This window comes from Lycorma delicatula, chromosome 3 (genome assembly GCF_047948215.1).
Source record: "Lycorma delicatula isolate Av1 chromosome 3, ASM4794821v1, whole genome shotgun sequence".
Lineage (NCBI taxonomy): Eukaryota > Metazoa > Arthropoda > Insecta > Hemiptera > Fulgoridae > Lycorma > Lycorma delicatula.
Genome location: NC_134457.1, coordinates 201599458 through 201626452, shown reverse-complemented (window position 1 = coordinate 201626452; position 26995 = coordinate 201599458). Strand labels below are relative to the sequence as shown.

Genomic DNA, 26995 nt, shown 5'->3' with positions numbered 1-26995 from the left:
ACCATGTCCAGATTTTAATTTTTCATTAATTATACCTTCACACTTGATTTTATGGTCTAAATTTGAAAGTGTGAGGGTTTAATTAATTTTAATTTTCCACTATTGATTTTTAAAATAGAGATGTTTTTAAAAAAAATAAAATAAGTGTTTATTTTTCATGGTACTCGTTTGTCATGCAATTTAAATGAATATTTATATATTATACTTTCCTATATGTTAGGATGAAATTTATTCAATTAGTTATTAAAAATCAGTTGTTATTCTTCATGAAACGTTGAATTTAACAGGACCAGTATGTGCAGGAGTTGTAGGACAGAAGATGCCACATTACTGTTTATTTGGAGATACTGTGAATACCGCATCCCGAATGGAATCATCTGGTGAACGTAAGTAAATAAAAAAGAAAAAATATACTCATGCTTTATAACAAATCGACACATTAATAAACAATGTTCAGTAAATCATAAATGTATTGAAAAAGACACATCATTAATTTTTCTGTTTATGTAGATAAACAATCATAATCATTTTTGTTACATTCAACTAATCAATTATGTTGCATGTGAGATGAAGATGGAAAAGAGTTGCAATATTGTTTCATTTGAACACTTAAAATCAAGTAAAAAATACTGAACACTTAATTGCCCATTTAACAAAAGTTATTGTGTCAAACCTAAACAACTACATTTCAACTTCAATTTTTTGGTTTTTACAATAATTTTCTCAACAACTACACGAAATATGGTTCTGGGACCTATTTTTTTCAATTTTTCAGGTCACAAAATTTATAGGACCACCAAATTTGCATCATAACTTGTGCTCTGTGAAATTCAGTGTAGCCACATATTACTGGTGGATCAGAAATCCGGATAAAATCTTTCATTAGCTGTAACTCATACAAAGCGTTTTAGAACCTTTTCATTTAAAACTTTTTTCTTAAACTTTAGATATAGAATCATTTCCCCAGAGATTGCTGTGCAATCAGAATCACCCAGTATAAGTGCTTGAAACATGCACATGGCCAACTGCTAATCCCAGTAACATACATTAAATGTTCCTATACATAGCCAGAAAGTTGATGAGTGGATTAGAAGGTATATTTTCATACTAAGAAAAAATTAATTGTTAACTAGAATATAACTTGCAAACAACAAATAAGAAAGTACAGTTCCTATACAGCAAGGCTGCATGACAAAACATCAAAGCTTTCCTGGTTTACATGTTATCTGGAAGGTTAATTTTGCAAGGATGTGGCTTCTCAGAATCCAACTTCTCAGGGTCTCTAATTTCTTATTGAAACTCCTAAAATTCACTATTTATTAAATGTTTCATTTAAGCTAATTAAGGGTAAACATTCAATGCTATATGACAAACCTCCTGTGTGAGACACATTCAAAGATATTCTCCACATGCAGTTGCTCTAATGAATCAAGAGCTCATATATGTAGTTTGTCATTTCCCATAAGATAAATGATTTATTGAATAAAAAATATATAATAAAAATCAGAAGACATTCAACGTCTGAGGTCATAAAGCTAAAAAAAAAAAAAAAAAAAAAAAAATGAATTAACAAAATTGTTTTCTAAGCACCAGTGAATTTGGTTTCTACAGAACTTATCAGGGCAATTATTTCAACACAACTCTTGATACATTCTACTATTTCTTTATAATTTATAATATTCTTTATAGCAATAATAAATGTACAATTATTGCCAACTACAAGCACCAGAAGGAATCATTTAAATATTTAACAATCAAGTGTATGGTGGGCACTTCATGAGGCACAGTTGTACTCGTTCAATGTAACACAGGTACAAGACTTATTACCGCAAGATCATAATAAAAGGAACATATTCTGCCAATGGTTAACTAAAAATGAGTATGAAATTGCAATTCCTTCATTGTATTCTGGTAACTGATGAATCATGCTTCACAAGAAATGAAATAGTAAATTTTTGTAACACCCATATATAGGTGGATGAAAACCCACATGAGACCGATTTATAGCAAACATTTTCAGTTAATGTATGGTTTGGCGTTCTAAGTGATAATCTGATCTGTCCATATGGTTCATGCATGATGAGGCACACCTTCATTTTTCTAACAATGTGAATGATAATTTAAATAATATAAAAGGTAAATAATGGAAATGTAATTTAGAGTTTCAACTTTGATATCTAAGATCCCACATTTCTATAGATCAAAATTAACAAATGATTAACTTTTTAATTTTATTTCAGATGGAGATTAATAATTATGTTGGTTCTAGTGATTTAGTATTTATACTAAAGTTTGGATTTTGGATTTCTATGATTTAGAAAAATTTATTTTAAAGAAAAGATTATTATTCAAAATTAATATAATTTTGTTTCAGCACTTCGAATTCACATAAGTAATACAACAAGAGAAATATTAGAAAAATTTGGAACATTTCAGATAGAACTACGAGGTGAAGTTGAATTAAAAGGAAAAGGAAAGGTCATAACATATTGGTTACTGGGTTGTTCAGAGAGCGATCCAAGGCCTACTTCACCAGTACCAGTGAGTGATACTACTGAAACAAACCCATACCCGCTAATATTTCCAGAATTAAGTGTTGGTACTGCAATGAAATAAATAATTTAATGTTAACTATTAATGTAAGCGTTTATATTTATTTTTTCAACCTTCTATTTAAAAAAAAAGAAAACTGAATGTTATCCTAACTGAACAAAACCAAGCTTATCATTCAAGTGTTTAAAAACATTCTTCAGATGGATGGTATCCATGAAGTGCTTGAAAATAAATGTTTTTTTTTTTTTATGCTAACTACAAAATATTTAAAAAGAAAGTATAAAACCCAACAAAATCTGTGAACAGGAAGAATGTAGCATTTCTATTTCATCTGATGAATCATAATTTTATATAAATATGCATACACAAATGCATATGCTACTTATTTATTATTTGTAGCATTTAGTTAAAATATCACTTGCAGGTTTTGAATTTCTAAATGCATTTATTACAAAGGAGACCAGTGAGGAAGAAGATGAAAACAGTTGTATACATCATAATGGGATACAATTTTGCAATTTACTAGACAGCGATCATTATTATTATTATTATTAGAGAAAAATGTAAGCATGAATCTTAATTTTTAAGATTATAAGATTTGACCATTAAGTGATGATCATTAAGTGTACAATTACATTAAGTCTTAGTCTCTGGTATGCACTACCAAAATTATTGCAAATAAAATATTTATTAGTTACGTAAGAGCCATTTATTTATGTTATTCTGACAAGTTATGTTTTATTCAACTGATGTGATTATTATTATTAACTTAATTTGTAACCTGCTATTATTTCAGAAAAAAAAAATGTTATTCTTAATAAAACAATTTTCAAACAATATGGTAAAAAGTCTCTAAATTTAAAAATAAAATAAACATAGTAAACTCTCGATTATTCGTGGTATTGGCTAGCACAAAATTCATGAATAATCCACTAATACTGAAGGAAATTTGTAATGAAAATGTTTATTCGTAATACAAACGCTTTGTTATATTTAATATTAAATTTTATTAACTTTTAACTACAATAAACATTATAAACAAGGAATGAACAAAACTGAACTGACATTAAATTGTGAAAATTATGTAAGTGAATACAGTAATATGGTACCTTATTTCAAAAGCAAAACTAAATTTATAAACAAAGAAACCTTTTTTAAACTTTTTTGAAATAATCTGTTAATTGCTTTTGTTTTTTTACTTCAAATGATTTTGTTTTATTTTTGATTGAAGTTTGGTAGCATTAGTTTGTCGGCCAGCGATGAGTCATTTTGTTGTTCCAAATAATCCAATAGTACATTGGAGTATAAGAGTGCTGTTTCATATGCAATCTTAGGCAGCAGTTTTCTCTTCTTTTTCTTCATCACTGTCTTCCTTACCTTCAGACCCCTCTTTGGTTCTGCTAATGATTTCTTCATCGATTAAGTACTCACACATTGATTCATTTACGTCAAATTTCAACCCTCAGAAACATAATTTTCTTCCACATCCTCCCCTCTGGCTACTGATTTTGGTAAATTTGTCAAATCAGGTACACAAGACACAGACTAAGTCACTGATTCCATCTGTTCGTTAAAACTTTGAAAACCCTCCACATTTGGCATAATTTTCCTCCATGATTTCATGAGAGTAGAAGGTGTAACTGAATCCCAGGCAACAGATATACCATAAATGGCATCTAGAATGGTGTAGTTTTTCCAAAAACTTTTGAGCTTTACAACCTTCTTCAATTTTTCTTCTTAAAAGCTCAGTTCTATATTTCTGCTTCATGACTTCTATAATACCTTGGTCCGTGGGCTGTATAATACTAGTAACACTGGGCAATAAACATTTTACAAGAATTGAACCATCTTCGGTTGTAAGAACACTTTCTCCTGGGTGTGATGTGCATTACTGATAATCAGTACAGCATTTTATGACAAGCCTTTAGAGCTGAGATATTCTTTAATGTGGGAACAAAATGTTTTTTAAACCAATTTTCAAAGATATTCATATCCATCCACACTTTTCTTTGGTTATAATAATGAACAGGAAGGTTTTCCGCTCTCAAACCTTTGTAGGACTGTGGTTTTTCTGACTTCCCTATGACAGTCAGTTTTAGTTTATGCTCCCTGAAACATTGTTACACACAAGACTTTCTTTGCTGGACTTGTATCCTGGTGCTTGCCATTCAAATTTATGGCAAGGCTTTCCATAAGAGTCCAATTTCATCGCACTATAAATTTGTTCTGGCAAAGCCAATTTTTCAATAAAAATTTTGAACTTGCAGCAGCTTGTTAAACACTGCTAAGTTTCTCACCATAAATTCCTATTTCTATTATACCATGATGTTTGAATCTTGTCAGCCAACCAGATGATGGATCAAAATCATCCTTGAAGCTATATGCACTGAAGAAAAATTTTTCTTTCTTGGCAATAATAAGGCCAGATATAGGGTTGCCTGCAGATCAAACCTGTGAACCCACTCTAGTAACGCTTTATCAAGATCTTCAGAAGTTGATGTCTTCATTGTCTTCCTTTTCATCATACTGGAAAAGCTGTAAGATGTTGTAAAAGATAGTAGTTTATTTTTTTGTTTTAAAATATCCCGAACAGTGGTTTCACCTATTCTGTATTTAATGGAATATGGAATACACTTGTTTTCCCATAGCACCTTTGTCAACTTTTTCTATTATTTCTAATTAATGATGGATTGTTAAAAACATCTTCTTTGGTTTTGTAGCCATCACAAAAAAAAACAATTAAATATTCACTGTACAGTAAAACCACACATGACAGATGACAAGCTGACGAACAGAGACAGAGAACAGACAGATCTGTTTAAAAAAAAAAGAGAGACTAAAGATGATAAGCAAAACACACAAAAATTAATGACAGGAAGTTGTGAAACAAAAAGCAATATGTATATGAATACAGTTCTAAAACAAATGATACAATGGACTAACACAATGATTTACAGATGAGTAATACACTATGCAGTCCTACACTATATTATAGTACTACCAAATAAAATGTGCTATCGATAAAGCCAGTATGTGTCACGTAAAGCCAGTACGTGTTGACAATACTAATACTAAATGTTATTTTACTCCACATTTTTTGTGACATTTTATTATATATTCATGTTATTTTTTTCATATACTACTGTAAATTTTCAATATTTGAAATCTCTCGCAAACAATCAAGAGTTTGCTGTAATTACATGTGATATAATTAATAATCAGTTTTTATGAAAATAATAATCATATAATAATAAAATATTATATAAATTGTTTATAACCTGATGGTTCCACAACATCTGGGCAATGTTGTTCAAGGAATAGCATCTTAAGAAATTGAAGGATATGAAGTATCCTCATTTAATAAATACAGATCATAAAAAATTAACTTTATTAATATTTTCTGAAAAATCATGAACATTTTTGGAATAAAAGGTATCATGTGACATTTCTGATATTTGACACTTTTTATTAAAATCTTTATATTTTATTTGTAATTTTGTAGTACTGTAAAAATTACAATGAATAAAAAAGAAAGCTTCAATTTATAATAATTATCACAAATGAAAACGCTTACTTATAGTTTTATCTCATGAAGCATTTGGTAGGAAAAAATAGTTTTGTATTATATTAAAGCTTGTTTTTTTTTTATGATATTCTTGTAACCTTGAATTTACACAAAACCTGAAGAACTATAGGAAAAGTACAAGTACAAAAAATTTTCTTCTGATAATTTTTATAAAAAGTGACAACTTTGGCTTTAATTAAAAAACAGAAACTTTTTTAACTGAATCATGTGTTTTAACAACAGGGTGCATAATCATAATAATATAATTTTAATGAACAACAAAAAAGAGACAGGATTGTGAAGGAAGCAAGAATTTATGTTGAACCAGGCGATATTGACCATTTGTTAGAAAAGAGAACAATTTTTTTGTGTAGGCACAAAACAGCATATACCACATACATCTCTCTATACAACTGTTTTAACAGTTATTTTTTAACAGCTCTCACTGATGCATTCTAATGTGACATGAAATATCTTTCATAAAAAAAATCTGATATTTGTAGATAGAGCATAATAATTACATTTTTTAAAGGTAAGGAAAGCTTTAAGTAATCTTGCAGGATCATTTTGCAGGCGTATGCAGGATTAACCTTTCAGAAAACTGACACTACGCTGACATTGTAGCTTGTGATGAAGCTAGTCAGCATTTAAAAATGTTAAAAAATCTTTACTATTTGAAAGATTAAAAAACCTTTCAAATGTTAAATTATGTACAACCTTACGGCGGTTTCGAAGGCCAACAGAAAAAGAAAGGAAGAGATATATAAGAATTCTGACAACAATTTTCTTTTAACGATAAGTATACCAAAATATCTACTCATCAAAAATGTAGAAATCTAAACAGCAAATTCACAACTTTTAAAGTAGAATGTTGCCTACATTCTGCTAAACTTGGCTAGCTCTTGTGCAAATTCTATGAAAATAAAATAACTTAATCAAAATCATTAATATAATGATTGTTAACAATTTTTTTTTTTTTCGAAAGAAATGAATGCCACATATTTTACTTATACACAGAACAGAACTGTAGTAAGGAATGTTAAACAATCAGGGAAGAATATATTTAATGATTTTTGTTGATGATGCAATGATCTTTTACTGAAAGTACGCAAGATCAATTTGATAAATGCAACAGGAAAATGAAATCGCACTATTTGGGAATAACTAAAGGAAAAATATAACTAGGTAGAGGTAAGTTTATGAAATGATGTTACTTTGGACGGTAAAACTTTACAGAAGATGAACAAATTTACTTTAATGCATACGTTTGAAAAGATGAAGGAATGGATTAAGAGATCACAAGCAGGTTGGAAAAAAAGTAATTTTCCACAGCATAAAACATCCCTAGTGGGGTAGATTAAACCACATGCAAAATTACAAATGTGCTTTTTGTTCCTAGAATTACTTATGCAGCAGATATAGATATGTTTTCTTTCTTTTCTGTTTAACCTCCAGAACCACCATAAGGTATTACTTCAGAGGATGATATTTTTGAATGTAAATGAAGTATAGTCTTGTACAGTCTCGGGTCGACCATTCCTGAAATTAAGTTAACTGAAACCCAATCAACAAAGAAAAATGATATCCACGATCTAGTATTCAAATATGTATAAAAGTAACTGCCTTTACAAGGATTTGAACCTTAGAACTCTTGATTTTAAAATCAACTGATTTGTGATGACAAGTTCACCATTAGACCAACCTGGTAGGCTAGAAATGTCTGTGAGTGAGTAAAATAGGTTCCAATAGGAAAAATTTCTGAGATCAGTACAAGGCAAATCAAGAAGGGATACAATGATAAACTGTGGAATAGAAATACACTGAATATAAGTATTAAAAAAATATACAGAAAAGTAGATTACGATGGATAACAGGATTGAAATTGTGACAGAAATGAAAAATGTAAAACCCACTAAAACAGAGGAAGAGATATGATAAAAATAAAGGTTATAAGTTTTTTTTTGAGCATATATACTGAAGAATATCCAAAGAGATGTCTAAATAACAAAAAAATTAAACAAAGCCACAGGACAGATCAACTAAAAAGATCAGTGAATTTTAACAAAACCCAAAAAGGAAATAAAAATGTTACATATTGTTATAAAAAAACACATTAAAAAAATAAACTGACTACACAGTTCTAGGAATTTCTTGTCATGCAGCTTTTTTCTGATGAACAGCTTACACACACAACTTAATTAAAAATATTTAACATAATATTTTTTTGTTTATTTAATTCAATGATTGTAACTAAAGCATGTAAGCATACTGTATTTCATTCGTACAAGTGTGGCGTTACTAACAGCAACATATACTTTTTTTACACGAAATATTATCCATTTAATTTTACTGCTCATCTGTGATGTTACAACATAGCAGATGACTACACCAGCTGTACATCAGTGGTACACTAGTGCTCTTTGTGAAGAGAAGAAGGGATTACTAATGACATACTATAACTACTTAGCCACTAGTTTATTTAAAAGCATTTTTTTGAGGTGTGTGTGATTTTGTAAAATTTTTTTTTGAAATATTATTTTTAATTGTTAACAAATGTGCATAAGAAAAATAGGACCTTAATTAGGCAAAATCTTGAGATACTGAGGGTGACCTTGCTGAAAACTTAATGGCATCAATGCCCCATATATAAAAGTAATCTGACCAAGTTTGGTAAAAATCAGTCGAGCAGTTCTGGAGATATAAGGTGATTTAGGGTGTGAAACTGTACACACACATGTACGTATGAACATCCTGAAAATTTCCATCTGGTTTTTTTGGTTTTAGGTGTCAAAACATAAAGATCCAGTGAAAATCGCCCAAACTGGGCTGATTACAAAACTTTCACTTATAAAGCTGTAGGGATAGATGGGAAAGAAAAAGGAAAAAAAAATTAAGTAGCGACATATAAAGATACAACATAAAATTTTAGTGGTTATAAAGGAACTCTATGAAAAAACCAAGATTATGAAAAAGTAAGATAATACAAGACATTACCATTCATATTGCTATTGCTTTATATTTGTAGTTAAATATAGACAATCAAAAATATACAGTATAAACATTATTTTTACAATAATAAATCAATTTCACAATATAGAATACATAAATACTCTTAATAAATAACCACATGCATACTTTCACTCACAAAACTGTACACAAGAAATGGTAATGATTAAGAAAAATGCAATACTTATGAATACACAGTCGAATAAAAGAGAAAATAAACAAATACCCTTCTTCTTTTTACTAATTCACAGTTACAGACACTTTAAGTTCATTTCCATTAATAATAACTTTTAATTACAATATTTTCTATATTTTTCTTTTACACATGAACACACTAACAAAACATCATTAACTTACTTAATTATGTAAACTAATATGAAGTATTAGTTTTTCTATGCATTAAATAAGAACGGATTCTATATGCATAATAAACTAATATAATTTACATCACAAATAAAAATAAAACAAGCACAGCAATTGATAATACTTCTCAAATTATGGATATGTATGAGTTATGACTGATGGTAAGGAAATGGTAGAATTATACAAATTCTATTGAATTATTTGACTGAAGCAGTTTTTACAAAAGAAAAAACTTTTCTTTAAAGAGTGTTATTATATGAATCAATTGATGGGAAAATAAATTATATACTATATTAAATATATTTCTTTGCTATATAGATATTGAGTTTATACTTTTTACACAGTGTAAAAGCATTGTTTTTACATTCTCAGACTTTTATCTACAGCTGTTAAACACTGTGAAGCAGTTATATTCTTTTCAAACAATTGACTGACATTATCATCAATTTCAATGGAAATTCTTAATTTTCTTCTCTCTCCTTTTTCCATTTTTATATTGAATGAATTATGAATATACTGTAATAGTGTTTTTACAGCATATATTTCAATAAATAAATGTCCTATATCTTTACTACATAAAACATTTGTTTTTTTTTAAAGTGGCCAAAAAATGAAATAAACAACATAAACAGAATACTTTTTTAATTTAATTTACCATCAACTATTACAGGTATTTTTCAAATAAACTGAAACATTTAATAGTATAGAAAAGAATAAGCTTTTATGCTCAAATGTAACAGTATAAAACACAATTTCTGAACACAATAATTCACAAGATGTAACTCTTCAAGGACAAGTTTTTTCTTTTGTAATACATACTATACTATTAGTTATTTTATTGAATGCTTCTGAGGAAGTATGCCCCAACCTTGCAACAAATCTTTGTTCTACCAAAGACAGGCCCCAGAACACCTCTTTAATTCTATCTAGGCTTTTTATAGCAGCGGATGACGACTTTAGAGAGAGAGAGAGATAGACTTTGGGCAAATATACTTCAACCTACATTATAATAATCATTTTTTATTTTTTTTTTTAAATTCTTTAATATTATCAACAATTTTATGAGTTATAAATTGATGTGGTAGTAAAGCATTCAAACAAGTGGAATTATATGCAATAAAAAAATAAAACAAAAACAAATTTTCTCCGTAACAACACACAATTAAAACATACAATTTTTTATACATAAAAACTCACAAATTCTGTTCTAAAGAGTGTTCACCTACCCTGCATGTGAATAAGTCACATACCTTAGCCTCAGAAGTAACATGTCACCTAAATGAAAGTTGTAATTAATGAGATCATTATTATTATTCATTGTCAGTCTAGGTGGGAATTATATATGTGACCACAATCTTATTTAATTAGTATAGAATAAAATTCTTCTTTGTTCATATCAGTTTTAATAAAACAGAAATGTTACAATGAGAACACATTGTATTAAAATTTATGAAAAATTTCTTTTTAGTTCTTAACCTGTAAGAGTAATCACAATGTGAACAATCAGATGGTTAAGAAGAGACAATCCAGCAACAGGCAAGAAAACTGGAAGGCTTCTTTATAGATATTACCACTGAACAGTTTCAAAATGAATTTATGAAATTTTCATTAAATACTATTAATCTTGAATAATTTACACTAACGATAAGAAAGCGTAAATAGAACTATAATTACACTCTTTAAAAAATAAAAAATAAATATATATGTACATATATACATTCTACAATATATAAATGATACATAAGAGAAACTCCATGTAAAAAAAAAAATTTAACTCTAAGTAACTTTAAAATATACCTATATGCAAAGTGAAATTTTGTACCTTGTAGTTACAAAAAAATTTCATTACTATAACATAATGAAATTTAATCTACTCTGGCTATTTCATGTCCCATAAACCTAATTCTTTCATCTTCGTCTGGAAATATCTATCAAGTAAATTGGCACACGCATAATATTCAGTATCTGGTGAATTATAAAGACGACAATTTGTAAAGATGCGATTCATATCAGCTATAAATAATCTTCTAGTAGTATAATAACCAGCTTTCAACCGCTGTCCCATTGTTTTTAAATCTGTAAAAAGAGAAAGCAAACAAAAATTTATAAATATATTCAAAAAAATTTTATACTATCAATTAATATGAGGTTTCTCTGTACATTTCCTAACTATTTAAATAAAAGATGTGCTGCTTACAAAAGAGGATATGCAGCTTTGTGGCCTCCAAAGCAATCTCCTCCATTTTGAATACATTGCTCCCAATGTTTAACTATCCTTTGAAACATTTGAGATACTGTGCTCATCAGCAGGAAAATTTCCTTTACAGATTTAATCAACTTTATTAACGCTATATCAACTGCATAAGGATATAGAACAACTGTTATCTAATGTTTTGCAGAAACTGACTGATTAATAACAATTTGTGTGTGGGTGCACTGTCATCATGGCCTTTTTTCCAATAATCTCAAAAAGTTTCAATACTTCAAGAGAGTATTCCTTAATCTAAGGTTTGCCTTCTGGAAGATATTCATGATGAAAAATGCCCTCACATTCAAAAAGAAGATGTCAGCATGACTTTAATGTTGACCTCATTTATCTTGCTTTTTGGTTGTGGGGATCCTTTTGACACCCTTGTGATTACTGAGCTTTTATTTTAACATCATATTCATTTACTCAAGTCTCATCTGCAGTCATTTATCTTTTTGCTCATCAGTCAAAAGGTGAGGCACAAATTTTGCTGTACTGCAACTCATGCTAAATTTTGCAAAATGAAATTATAATACAGTTTTTGAAATGTTATTTCCTCAGTACCGCACTGTGCAGATAAATAACAAAACAAATGAATTCGTTAAATTTTGCAACATTTTCATCAGTTTTGGATACTGAAGATTGGCCTGAACAAAGATCATATTCAGTTTACGTTTGACAATCTTTGAAACATTCATACATTTGGATCCAGCTTGAAGCCTCTCATTCACAATGCCTGTGTAACATTTCAAATGTCTCAGTAAAAGATTTTCTGAGTTTAATAAAAGCTTCACATAATTTTTTGCTCATGAAAATCATTCATTTAAATACAATAAAAATTCCACGGCACGCATAACAGTTATTGATACAAAAAGATGTAGAATGATGACAAAAAAAATTAGTGTGGTTTTTACTGGGTGGCAGTATATTATACATCTATAGAAAAATTTAATAAGTTCAAGAAATTTATGGACAAACTTCTTACATATGATATATGATATTGCAGAAGTTTTCAAATTAACAAATATAATTTAATCTACTTGACATTTACAGGTAGGTAGCTGCACCTACTACCCAAACAATGTGAATCCATTGGTTACAGAATAATAATAATAATAATGAATACCACCTATCTCTGACATGTTTGGGTTATCAGGATCAGAATATTTTATAGTAGAATATCAATTGCAAGTTTGGATGATCAGAAATGCAACTTTTGGATAACTGATCTGAAACCAGTAGTTGTTATACCACAAGTGGTATAACAAGGTATAAAAGAAGCACTTATGTGTAATGTAGAAGGTTGACTTAAAATATAACACTAAAAGCCATAGTGGAACAATAAAAATCAACATTTTATATTCTTATATCAATTTAGTTCTAAAAACACATTTTGTTATTAAAAGAATACCCATGTCTGCATTGCAAATACAGTGCAATTTTTAAAATCATACCCTACTTTTAATAATGTATATTACATACAGAATGATCACAACTGAATGTTGTCTTCACAATAATTCTACCTACACAAATAGCTATTAATTTCCAGCAGTTAGATCTGTCATCCAACTTTTGCAGTTCTTTCTTGTGAACTTATATATCTTTCTTATGTTTCTTTCTTGATTAACTTATGCATCTATATAAATTAATCTTTTAATTAAAATACAGATGGGAACATATACCTAGCTGAAAAGTATGTTTCTTTTAGTTTGAACATTAATAAAAGAGAAAGAAACTATAAATTTAAATTAAGTTTTTACTCATAATAGCCCAAAGAAACTAGCAATTTTCAAGCAAATTTAGAGTCACAAGCAAATATAAAGAAATTTCAGAGCACAAATGGTATTAAACTAATCAAAATTTATTAACACCAAAGTATCAAGAAAATGTTTCTGTGGCCAGAAATGTGGAAACTTTGAAAACATTAACTTACATTTTCTTATTGATAAACAGAATAGGAGTTGTAGACATTTGAAGTTATTACAAACAGAAATTTAGGTATCAGATTTATACAGATCCTCAATGACAAATTTAAAGAAGGCTTGCGATATTAAACAAGAATGATGTAGCAACCAGAAATGAGTATTCAGCATTAAACTGCAATAGTATTACAATTTATCCTATGCAACAAACTGCTGACCTAATGGAGCCCTGTAATAAATCTGTGTAATATTAATAAATAGCCACTTGATCAGAAATAAGTAACATTAATTACATTAATATTTTTTTGAAATTTTACCTATGTTACAATGTATTCCATAATGCTGTATTGTTTTAAGCTTTCAAGCTTTATCTCTGCCTTGAATTCATTTTTAGCCAACTTTTGTCATTTGTAAAGTTTGTGCTTGAATAACTACCTAGTCCTGAAATAGGGACCCTTTCACTTGTGCACTTTTGAATCATTCTCATTGTATCATATCATAAGTATTGTTCTAAATACTAAATATTAAATCTTCTGCTCAACCTCTTGTGAATTATTTTATTTATTTTTTATTGTAGTGATAGTTTAAATCTAACTATTTAATACGAAGTTTGTATTTATTGTAATCCTCAATTAAATTCATCTTTTTACTAAGTTAATGAAAATAAATTATTTCCAGGCAATTAGAATCAAACATAATGTCAAACGTAAAGTCAATTTGGGTCCAGTAAGGTTGGGATGAAATTGTTTCTTATCGAATAGGCATACTATTAAATAGACTTACTTGACTATAATTGGATTTAATTGACTTAAATAGATTGTTTACAATCCATTTCACTTCCTATTTTCTTTAATTTCAACTTTATAATACAAACAATAAAACAAAATGGTTTTTGCACAAAACCGTGCACAAAGCTTTTAACTTTGTATTATAAAAGTTTCTGTTTTATTACAAAGCCAAACTGTTTTATTTCAAACAGTACAATGTTTGAAAATCAGATTTTTTTATGATTTCATATTTTCCTGCTCTATTAGAGGCTACTCAACCAAGGTTTTACTATAAGTAACGTAGATAAATTAAAGTAAAACAACATCTATCTAATTTTTTCAATGTTCTCATTTAACAAATGTTGAAAACTAGCAGTTACCACCTGCCAACTGCTAAAAGAAAAATTTAATGATGTAAAAGAAAACTATTTTATTGATTATCACTTAGAAAAAATTCAGTATTAACTTAAACTTACCCATGGGATATTTGATGCAATCATAATAATCATGAACTTCATTTTTATCAACTGGTTCAACAAAAGGCCAAGCTAAAGAATGATTTCGAATCTGAAAATTGAAAAACAAATCTGACAATTTATAACAATTATTAACTTCAAAGAATTGTAGAATAGTTAAAAAAAACGGCAGTTCACAAAAATGAGAAAGTAAACTGCAACCAACATAAAATCATCATGGGTAATTTTTATTTTAATTTTCAAAATTTCAAATAAAACCTTCAGTCACCTGAATGTTACATGTTTATAATACACTGTAAAAATTGTGATAAAAGATAGGAAAAGCACTGCAGACGGATAACTGGATGTTCAAACTGCCTATTTTAGAAAAATATATATGATGAATCCACATCATAACAAAGTAATAATAGCAAAATATTTTGGAGACAAAACTTAATTATCTACATAATGTAATAGTAATTATTATTATTATTATTATTATTATTCAAATTAAAATTCTATACTTTCTGATAAATAAAAATAAAATTTGAAATTATTAAAATGGAGAATAACTATATAACAAAACTGTAATACGCTAAAACAAAATATAGTTAAAAAAAAAAAAAATAGTTAAAACTTCCCAAATTAATACCAAGAATCAATTTTCACGGGATCCTGCATCTTAAATTGGTATTTTTTTTCTGGGTGTAGAACAACTTGAAAAACAAAAAAAAATTGTACTTAATGCTATAATTACATTAAAATCAACTTTTTTTTTAATTTTAGAATTAAAAATTAAACAATTTCATAAATTTGTGTTTTTATAATCTTGAATTTTATTATGTAAAAACACGCAACTTTACTGCCCAATTAATTTGTTAAGTTCAACTTATCTGTTTACTGTTTTGGTGGTTTAAGTTTCATTTAATATTAAATTTAATTTAGCACAGTGATTGATATGTTGATGAATTATTTGAGTACTAGGCAGTGAAGTTGCATGTTCATTCCATAACAAAATTAAAGATTATAAAAAAAGTAACAAATTTGGCAATTTCTAAGTTGTTAAAAAACAACTGATTTTTTAAATTATAGTAATTATAGAATTAAATACCAACTGAAGATGCAGAATACTGTGAAAATCAATTCTTGGTATTGTTCTGAGAGGATCTGATGGTCTGGATTGGATAGTGATTACGAATAAGAAAAAAAACACATAAAACAGCACATCAGCATTATTTGAAGTTTGTTTAATTTATAATTATACTAGAAACACATGAAGAGAAGACTTAACTGAGAATAATTATTACATTCACAAAATATAAAAAAAAAAAAACAGGAATTCATACATATAATTTTAACTCACAGTACGAAAACACATAGCACGATGAGCCTTACCGAGCACAACATTTCACTTAAAAAAATAATCTAATTCTAGCTTTTCTGACAATACAGAAACAGCCGTGAGCAGAAAGTAAAACATTAAATAAGGTCTTTAGAAAACTAAAATCTTGTAAAGAGTTTGACGCGATGATATATTGACAACAAAAGAACAATGAACACAGCACCGAAGCTAACACACCCAACACACACAGAGAGCAGACATGGCGACCTTGGGTTATGTTGTTTATAACACCATTCACTGATTTATTGACAAACCCTAGTCCATTAACATGAAATCAGCAAAACTGTGGTTTCTCGAACAACGTTGTGACAACATAATTATTTTTTACATGTGTAAGAAATCTTATCTGAAGCTGGGATGCATTCTTGAAATATATGAAAATGGTGTTAAAGGAATAATACTATAGTTCAATACTTACATATGTAGCAGAGATGTAGGTTAGGAAAAAAATGGACATCAGAAAGGGTGCAGGCAAAATATAATCACTAGGGGTAATGCGAGAATTACAAGGATGAAAAATAAGGAACAAAAGCTTCAAAAATATAGCAGAGGAAAATATTTTACAAGAACAAAGACTGAGGACGAGATAGTTTGGACATATAAAGAGAATGGACTCACAGGAGAATCTTAAGATGGAACAGCCATAAAGGAAGGCAAATGATAGAATTTGGTTGAAGGAAATGGAGGAGTAAATGTAGAATAGAGTAGGCTTATGTTCAAGCAGACCCAGCTAGTAGCTTGAAAGTGCAAAAGATGATGATACTTCCTAAATGGATAAAGTATGCTAAATGATTTCTAAGAAATGTAGCTAGCTACAAAATACGATACCATTGACTAGATCATGTTGTCTTAAGTTTACAACAGATGAGAGATCTTAGGAACAAAATACTTTGCAAGGTTAAAACTGGAACCTTAATGCAAAATAGCAAGTTCCCAGAAGGGAAATTTTATTGCGTTTAAATATAGATTGTAATTAGCAGAAAATTATGTCTCACACCAGAATAAAAATCATTAATTCTTGAACTAATCAGGGCATTGCAGACAAAATAGTTAGAAAGAGTATAAGTTTAAAAAGATATGTTTTAGAATTAAATAACTGATCTGACAACAAAAATAAACTGAAAATAATAAAAATACAGACGTTTCCAAACAGTTGGCCCACTGGTTAATTGGGGCAGCCAGTTTTATGGGGCAATTCTTTAAAGAACAAAGACAAAATGAGATTTTACACTGAAAAGTACTTTGTTTATTCAGTCCATAATGCCACTTATTCGAGCCAACATCCGATGTATATTTCTTAATAAAAACAAATACAGACCAGCAGTGAACAATAAACTTTGTGGTTCTCAGAATTATGCCGTTAGATAATGGTGCGGGGTAGAGGCAGTAAACATTCAGACTAATAAACTGCAGTAATGATGCTTCAGTCCAATAATCATAACAAATAACAAATTTAATCAATCAAATGTTAATCACACTAACAAACATAATTATCACAAAAGAGAAGTTTGTCATTGCACATGACATCACCCACAATGTGAACGATGTTTAACAAATCTATTCTTAATCATGGTTTCTACAAATTTCAATGAGTCATACCTGCTGAAAGCACTATCTCCTTTGCAATTTACATTTAGTTGTCTTTCTATTGTATACCTTGAATCTTCATATTTTCATACTTCTTTGAGTGTTTTTATTTCATGAGTGTGAATAACTAAATTTTACCAACAAAGGATGTACTATAACACACTTTTTTGTTTTTGTCTGGTTGTTTTGTTACCTGCGGTCATAATTTTTTATTTTTTTATTTCCAGTTATTTCACTCACTTTGTTACATTTTTATTCATAAAACATTTGTAGGCTTATGCGAAGGCTTCTATCAATGTCTTTAAACTAGTTCAATTTCTGTTGTCAATCTAACTGTTAATAGTTAATTAAAATTGTGATTAAAATGTGTAACAATATGACATTGGATAAATGAATAAAGCTTCTTGACAAAATAAATACGTATCCACCTAACTTAAGCCAGCATAAACTATTGGAACTAACCGGTGTACCAAAAAGTATGATAGCTCAAATCTGATCCAAGAAAATAAAATATGCCAAGAATGGGCTTTAAAAGCTCATGGAATATCTCAGAAAAGAAAATGTGATGGAAAAGACCCTTGTTGAGGGAAGCTTTGAATGAACGGTTTGCCACTGTAAATTTGAAAGGTGTTAGTGTCAGTGGTCCAATGCTTAAAAACAAGGTGATAAATGCTTAAATGCAGAAGAAGATTATGCTAAAAACTTTAATCATAATAAATTTAAAGTAATGGATGACTTATCACATTGGAAAATGAGAAATCAGATAAAATACAAGAAGGTTCATGGGGAAAAATTGAGAGCTACTACAGGAAATGCTGTTTCATGGAAATCTATAAAACTCCCTGAAATTCTCCAGAATTTTTCTGCCGATGACATTTACAATGCCAAAATGAAATGAGACTATATTATCATGCTACACCGAACAGGTCCTTGTGCTACAAATATGAAGTGTCTGGATCCAAAAAATCTAAGGACCATGTTACTGTGCTTTGTTATGCTAATATATTGGGAAGTGACAAACGAAAAGTCATTGTTATTGGGAAGGCTGCTGAGAGTCTTGTTGTTTTAAGTGACTTAGAATGAACAGTTTGCTGCTAGTATATTACATTTCTAATAAAAAGGCTTAGATGATGAGTGCAATCTTTTCAGAATGGCTTAGCAATTGCGATGTCAAGTTGCAGAAAAAATTAAGAAAAATCATACTACTAAATGACAATTGCTAATCTGCGACCAAATTGTTTAAAAAACATTACTATTGAATTTTTACTGTCCAATACAATGAGCCTCATCCAACCACTGCACATGGGAGTTATATAAAAGCAATTCAGTTCGTAGCCAACAGTTGGGGAGATGTAAGTAAAATGACAATAAAAAATTGTTTTGCCCATTGTAGTTTTTCTAACCCTGAAGAAGATTCAGAAAATATGCAGGAAGGTGATTGTAACATGTCACTGCAGCAAGTTGAAAATATCAAGAATTTGTGCAGATTGACAAAACTATTGAATGTGTACAAAATGAAGAATGTGACATCCCTACTGTGAAAAACTCCAGCTCACATGCAGCACAATGAATGAAGCCAGTGACAATGAAAATGAACCAGAAACATGACAAGTTACGATTCAAGATGCAAAAAAATTAAAACAGTTTTTTATGCAGGAAACGAAGGCAGTTCTCAATTAGAGTTGAAAATCTGTGCAAATTTCATTGACATAGTATGTTAGTAAAATCAAAACACCAGTGCAAGTTGGATGAATTTTTTTAAAGAAAATAAATGAGACTTTTATGTTGTGGATACAGGACTATCTATTCTATTTAAACATTTAACACAAAAAATATTTAATTTTTTTTGAGATCTGAAGGGAATATAAGATAACGATTGGTCATTTCCTTTCAGTTAGTTTCATTACTATATGCAGCCTACTTAAACAATACAGTGCATATTTTTAACAGTAGGCTACATGAACAGGTATTTTGAACTTAAATTTTTGCGACTATAGTATACTATAACTCGTGTATACATCAGTAGAGCTTGCATGTAGAATATGTGTGGGTGTTATGTTTAATGCAATACAGTATCATATACAGTAAAATTTATGAATTTGTTTTTTAGGGCCAGCCATCTAATTATGCCAAAATAATCCAGCTCTGTTGTGTCCCAATAAACCAGAATCGACTGTACCATTCTTTTTAAACTGTCAAAAAGTGTTTAAATTAATAAAACATTTGAAGATATGATCTCAAAAATATAATACTTAAAAATAAATTAATTATTTCTACTCAGATGTTACTTATTTAAAAACATAGATATTTTTTGAATAATAAAAGGTGATTTGTAACATCTACATAGCTTTCTATATGGTGTAGTGGTCATACAGTGATGTTCTGAAGTAATGAATATTTTAATATTGATATAAGTAAACAAAAACACAAACAAAGGTTAACAATGATAAATTTTACAGAAAAGTTCTTTAATATCAAATTTAAAAAAATAAATTTAAAAATAGTTAACACAGTTCACAAAATATACTATAGCCAGTAACCAAATTTCTATACAACCTGCCCAAAAACTACCTGCAAACATCACATCATATTGATAAGACAATACCAGTTACACGTTTAATTTTTTTAGAGCACTGTTCTATCACAATTTAAATGATTTTCTTCTGACTTACATAAAATATAATTTTAAAAAATTAGAGCGTAAAAAACTTACACTACTTAAAACATTCTTAAACGCTTTAAACAATGTATCAGGATCACTAGTCTCTTCAGTAACTTTTGATACACGTGTCGTCCTAGCAGCTGGTCTCCATCCAGTTTCCCTAATTCCAGGAATACTCTCAATTGGAATAGAACGTACACCTTCACGGAAACATGTTAATCCTGGGTGTACTTTTTGCACTTCTTGTTTCCTTTGTTCTGCCAAACGTTTAATTATCTGTTAACATAAAAAAAAAAACATTTTACACACAATTGCTATATAACAGAATTCACACTTTTTTCTCAAACAAAAAATGAAGGAAATTTCTGTTTGTATTAAGTTCAATAACAAGTTCATGAACTGCAGTTCATTTTAACATTAAAATACAATGTTTTGTTAATAAACAATGAAATTACATTTTTCTGAACAAAAGAATCTTGAGATGAAATGCTGCTATGTCAAAACTGACTTGGGAGTGCTCCAAATCTGTGTTACAGATTACTCTTGCTCATAGTTAGCTCGCTCCAACATAACATCAGCCGAAGAAAAAATGTTTATTTCCTCCTTTATAACATCAGCAGAAGCAGAGAAGATATTTTATGTGTATCACACAAAATAAAAAATGTGTATCACACAATACCTTTATTCCTTGTATGACTTGGTTGATGTTTACATAAAAATGAATGCTATAACACGAAAACCAGCTAAAATAACTGCACTGAAAGAAGTTTACAGTACTGTAATGGATAGTAAAATAAAACTAAACATTTATATGTACTTGTAAGGAAAATTTCCACGAACTCAAAATAATTGTTACAGCACACTTCATTAAGTAACTGCCATGATGTAACAGTGCACTCACAAAGCTCTAACTCTTATACTTTTCCATTTACATAACTTTCACTTTCTGCCAAATCAAAACAACACTACTGTCTTCACCATCCAAGCAAAAGCCACTCCAATAACAAGAAATGCCACCTATAAAGGAGAAATGCTTTGCTGTCTCTAATGGAATTGTTATAAAATAAATACTTGGTAGTATCAGAAAAATGCCAGACTAACCCTAAAAAAATTAATCTGCTTACCCCTTTTACAAGTGCCTGTCATCCTCTTTAAAATAGTCTCTTTGGGAGTGTATATGCCAATTCCAGCATTTCCGTTCCTCAAAAGTATGATGAAATTGTTTTCTTAGAAGCTATCAAGCACTGCCTGAAATTCTTTATTGATGTCGTCTACAATGTTAAAGAAGCAACCTTAAAACTTCAATTTTAGATTGGTAAACAAACAAAGTCATAGGGGGCTACATCCAGTGAATACAGAGGATATGGCATGACATCCATGTTGAACGTTATCAAAAATTGTGTAGTTTTGAGAGAGATGTGTGCAGGTGCATTTCATGGTACACCAGCCAATTTTGTTTTCCCACAATTCTGTTCTTTCCATCACACATTTTCGTTCAAGTGTATCATATCATCACAAAATGTTAAAAGAAATTCTCTTTGAACAATATTTTGGATATCAAAGAACACAAGCATTCACTTTGTTGTGCTTCTGACCTGTTATGCCTTTTTTGATCTCAGTGGATATAGGCTCTTGACTGCAGGCACTGTAATAATATACACCATCCCACTAATTTTGGTCAAGTAAACAAGAGCTGAGGGGCAAATTTTACAGCACCATGATGCATGTTTAAATTTTCAGTTAAAATTTCTAAGCCGCTCCCATATGCAATAATACCAACCATGTCATACAATTTGGTGATTATTCAGCAACATCCTAATGGATGAGTTCTCAAATTTTTTCCTAGAGGAAGATAGCCCAAAAAACCATTGTCTTCAAATGATATTTAGTGGCCTTGAAATGAGCAAACCATACAAAAACCCTATGTTAAACCAAATGAATCCTCTTTAAAAGCCTGATGAACTATTTCAAAAGTCTCAGAAGCTGATTAACCAGTTTCACATAAAATTTCATGAAGACACTGTTCAAATTAATCGCCCATTACAAAAAAAAAAAATAACATAAGGTGATAAAATTTTTTCTCTAAAATAGTGTTTCTCAACCAGGGGGTCATGACCCTGATGGGGGTTGTGGTGATATGAAAGGGAGGTCATGAAATTAGTCTACAACTTTACACATAAACATACTGAAAGCATTTTGTTACAAAAAAAAGTTATTATAAACATTTTACTTACATTTATCAGTAAACCTGTAAGGAAAATAAATTAATAAGATAGTTGTGTTTGATCATTTAAAAGTTTCTTCATATGTGGATCTACGTTAGAAACATACAAAAGCAAATCGTTTTCAAGTGATAAAAGACAATTCTTATATTTAACTTTTAGTATAACCAAAGACAAAAAGAAAAACCCTTTTCACAGAAGTAAAACATGGTGAAAGTATTAATATTTTCAATGCTTTTGTGTCTAAATTTCCATATTACTTCGACAAGCAAGCCAAAACATATCTAAGTTTTCAGATGTGAATTGTAGTTGTAATGTTTTATTGGCAGACATTTAGATGAGCTGGTCATGAATCTTAACTGGTAACTTAGCAGCTGGAACATCATTTTCACTAAATGGATTCAGTACCCACCTCTTTGAGAAATCATTTTTATCTTCTGAGAAATATTCCGCCAACTGAATTTTTAGTTCATGCAACTGCATCTTTATGCTATCCAAATTGTGGTGAATAATAGTTGTATTCATCCAATTTTTTTTTCTTATATATAATCAGAAGTGAATGGAAACATATCATAATTTTTGCTTTGAAGGCAAATAATCCAGATATTAATCTTCTTAATAAACTTTGTCTGCAATTAATAAAATGTTTTATCGTGTCCTTGTAAATTCACATTCAAATCGTTAAAAATGCAAAAATAAATCAGCAAAGTAAACCAACAACAACATAACTCATTATTCTGTAAAAAAACATTGAGAATGGTGTTTGTTTAACCTGGAAAAATATTATTTATTTATCTATTCCTTAATAATAAGGAAAAGAAAATATTTTTTTTCTTTTTGCCCATTTCATTGCATAGTTTAGCAAACAGCCTATTCTGTAATGGTAAACGTTTAATAAAATTAACCATTTTTACAGCTTTACAAAGAATTTGAGATTTTCCAGCATACTTTTTACAGCAAGACAATGTATGTGAAGAAAGCAGCACATCCATTCCGCCCATGGTATAAGACGATCTTATAATTTTCTCAGAAATCCACTGTTCTTTACTGTTATTGCCTTTGCACAATCACTATATACTGTAATATATTTTTTCAATCTATCTTATAGTTTTTAGTATATTCATAAAAAACATCAAAAAACACTGTCCTGTTGCATGACCAGATATTGATTTGCAAAACAACACATTTTCTTTGATTGATCTATCCCTATTGCATTCATAGCTCACAAAACATAAGAACTGAGAAATTCACTTGAACTTACTTGCTGAATTATCTGATCACAAACATTGGCAGTCATGTCATTGATTCGCTCTGATACTGTGTCGACAGAAAGCGGAATTTTTTTCAATTATTTTGCTTTTTCCACATCTATTAAAACACTGACCATAATGATAGCAGCAGGCAATACGAGATTGTACAGGGTTTGGTCATCTTAGCTCTCTTAATGCTATAAGATAAGATGCTTCAAGTGTATTTTTACTGGTACGGCTTGATTTACATATAAAAGCTTGGGGGTCACAAGATATTCATTATAGTCATATATTATTACTTTTTAAAGGTAGGGAGCTAAAAATGTTGATAATCACTGCTCTAGAACAAGCAGGTAAGATATTATGATGCAATTCAAACAACCTGATAGAGTAGGCTTGGAAGCAATGATCTCCAGCATTCTGTACAGTAATGACAAAGTGCAGTCTGAGTACAATCTGGGAATATTCTGATACCACCATGTATGATTGATTTTATTTTCTTAATTACTCACATTGTTTATTCTATAATGCATTAATTACACCACAGAGTAGATCAGATAACTGAAGGCCAGATAAATTGGACTTTAGTGTTTATACCAAGGTATATAACAATAATCAATATCATAGAATATTGATTAACTAAAGAAAAAAATTGGCAAGAAATGATGATATATTCTTTCATGCTCATCTCTGTAATGAACTATCCAGAAAACATACTAACAACTAGTTGTCAGAAGTGAAATTAATAAAAAATAAATACTCTACATTATGTTACAAAAATGGTTTACTTTTTGTAATTCCATAACAGAACAACATAAGACTATTTCTCTTTTTTTTTAAAAAAAACCTAAGACATGTTCTTGCATAAAATTCAATAAAGAAAATAATATAAATGAATAAAAATTATGCAGTTGTAGCTGTAAGCAATGGAGCTGTTAATCTGCTCACCACAAATTACGAAGTGAATTTTTTTTAACATGCATGCCACACAAATTTTAAAAAAATTAACAAATTCTTTAATATCTAGTAAAGGTGGGCATTTATGTTTTTTCTGCCAAACGACAACAAACATAATCTGTTAATGTTTGTGACTCATGTTTATTTTACAATACTAAATTGCTTGTTTTTTGTGTTTAAAAACAAGTTACATTTTAATATTTTTCTGAATGCATCGACTGCAGTATGTTTTGGTTGATGCAGTAAATACTATAAATATAAAAACTTGTTGTAAGATTTAACAGTTTTATAAACTTTTTATTCTGTACTTTAATATTACAATATTTTCATAAATATGATTTATTTGCTTTTTGAGACTGTTCAATCTTAAATTGATAGAATGACAATTTGCTGGGCAAATGACCTGTTTTCATCAAACATCAAATGGTTTATTCACTTTATCAGTTTTCAATAACTTAACCTTCATAGGAGTAAGTTGACAGTTCTGTTTAGTGATTCAACGTGTGTTTGCTAAGCAGTAGAAAAAACAGTTTGTACCTAAGTGAAACAATAGTTCATTTTTTCTGAGAAACAGCAGTTAGTCAAACTGTTTGATATTTTCCAACATATCTCTAATATCTAGTAGATTAAAAATAATTCCTTTAAATACTTTATTACCTCTTTTTGTTGTCTAACAACAGCGCACAACTCTGTGTAAACAATTTTATCATTTAACTGACAATGCATAAGCACAGCACCTTCATAATCCTTAATATAACCTTTGTAAACAGCTCTATTAAGTTTGATATCTTTAGTAAATCCTTGCTTTTGAAAATAACCTGAATAAAAACAAGTTATTAACATTAATTTTAATGGCAGGAAGCATATTTTTAAAAATACAATTAAATTCACTTAAATTTAACATATAGTAATAAATGTTCAGTTAAAAATTAATTACAGACATTTACATTATAGGTTATATGAAGCATATTCATAAAGTAAGGGCCATTGACTTATATTTATTAACGAGTCTGAACACAGTAATGGTCTAATGGTGAACTCATTGCAAATCAGCTGATTTCGAAGTCAAGAGTTCTAAAATTCAAATTTTAGTAAAGGGAATCACTTTGGGATACTGGTGTTCTTTGGTGGTTGGGTTTCAAATATCCACATATCTCAGGAATGGTTGACCTGAGAACAAACCTACACTTCATTTACATTCATACATATCATCCTCATTCATCTTCTGAAGCAACAGCTTACGATGATTCCAGAAGCTAAACAGAAAAAGAAAGAAAGGGTCTGAACACAGTTTCAGGCATGCACGGACATCTATTGGCTATTTATGAAGCCATTGGAGTTGTTTTTTTTTTATTCAGTAGTCGTTTGCCTGTTTGTGAATGCAGATCGCAATGTCCACAACAATCATTTCTCCCACTAGTTGTGAAGTTCATGCTATGATTAGATTTCTGTGTGCAAAAGGATCTTCAGCTGCTGAAATTCATCAGGAGTTGTGTCTAGTCTATGGACCTACAGTAACGAGTGAAGGAAAGGTTAGACAATGGTGTCAAGACTTTAAGAATGGCCGCACAAATATATACAATGAAGAACGGAGGGGGCAGGCCCAGTATTCACACTGACAAAATCGTTGAACAAATGAACCGAAAACTGCAATGTGATTGGTGATTGACAGTTAGTGCTTTGGCTGATGAATTTCCACATGCTGGACGTAGACGCACCTCTATCTACATGATAAGAGTTTTTGGACTGCTATCAACAAGATGGAGATGATTTGTTTCCCACATTGTTATGGATAATGAGACGTGGATATCCTACACCAACGCAGAATTGAAACAATAGTCAATGCAGTGGCACCATTCAAGTTCCACAAAACCAGAAAAGTTTAAGCAATCTCTGTACACGAGTCAAAAAATGTTGCTACCATTTTTTTGGATTAAAAGGGCGCCATTTTGGTTGATTTCATGAAACATGGATCAACAATTACAGCTGATGTGTAATGTGAAACACCCACCAAACTGAGACGTGCGATCCAAAAT

The 26995-nt window shown here is 29.6% G+C and overlaps 2 protein-coding genes across 6 annotated transcripts in view; one reads left to right on the top strand and one right to left on the bottom strand.

The window, feature by feature from the left end:
• The window catches only part of LOC142321285 (atrial natriuretic peptide receptor 1), a 251566-nt gene extending 248950 nt beyond the window's left edge, over window positions 1-2616 (top strand). The window contains exons 22-23 of the mRNA XM_075359283.1: window positions 288-386; window positions 2375-2616. Coding sequence (XP_075215398.1) covers window positions 288-386; window positions 2375-2616 — 341 coding nt within the window. The remainder of the gene's footprint in view (window positions 1-287; window positions 387-2374) is intronic.
• Window positions 173-26995, bottom strand: part of Gcn5 (Gcn5 acetyltransferase) — a 59640-nt gene continuing 32817 nt past the window's right edge. For 3 of the 5 annotated variants that reach the window (XM_075361371.1, XM_075361370.1, XM_075361372.1), the window contains exons 12-15: window positions 25617-25777; window positions 20582-20806; window positions 14901-14991; window positions 9121-11563 (exon numbers count right to left, since the gene is read on the bottom strand). In XM_075361371.1, coding sequence (XP_075217486.1) covers window positions 11367-11563; window positions 14901-14991; window positions 20582-20806; window positions 25617-25777 — 674 coding nt within the window. In that variant the 3' untranslated portion in view covers window positions 9121-11366. Of the gene's footprint in view, window positions 378-3636; window positions 5368-9120; window positions 11564-14900; window positions 14992-20581; window positions 20807-25616; window positions 25778-26995 lie in introns of those variants that run through there. The other 2 variants (XR_012755824.1, XR_012755823.1) reach the window with 2 other exon arrangements.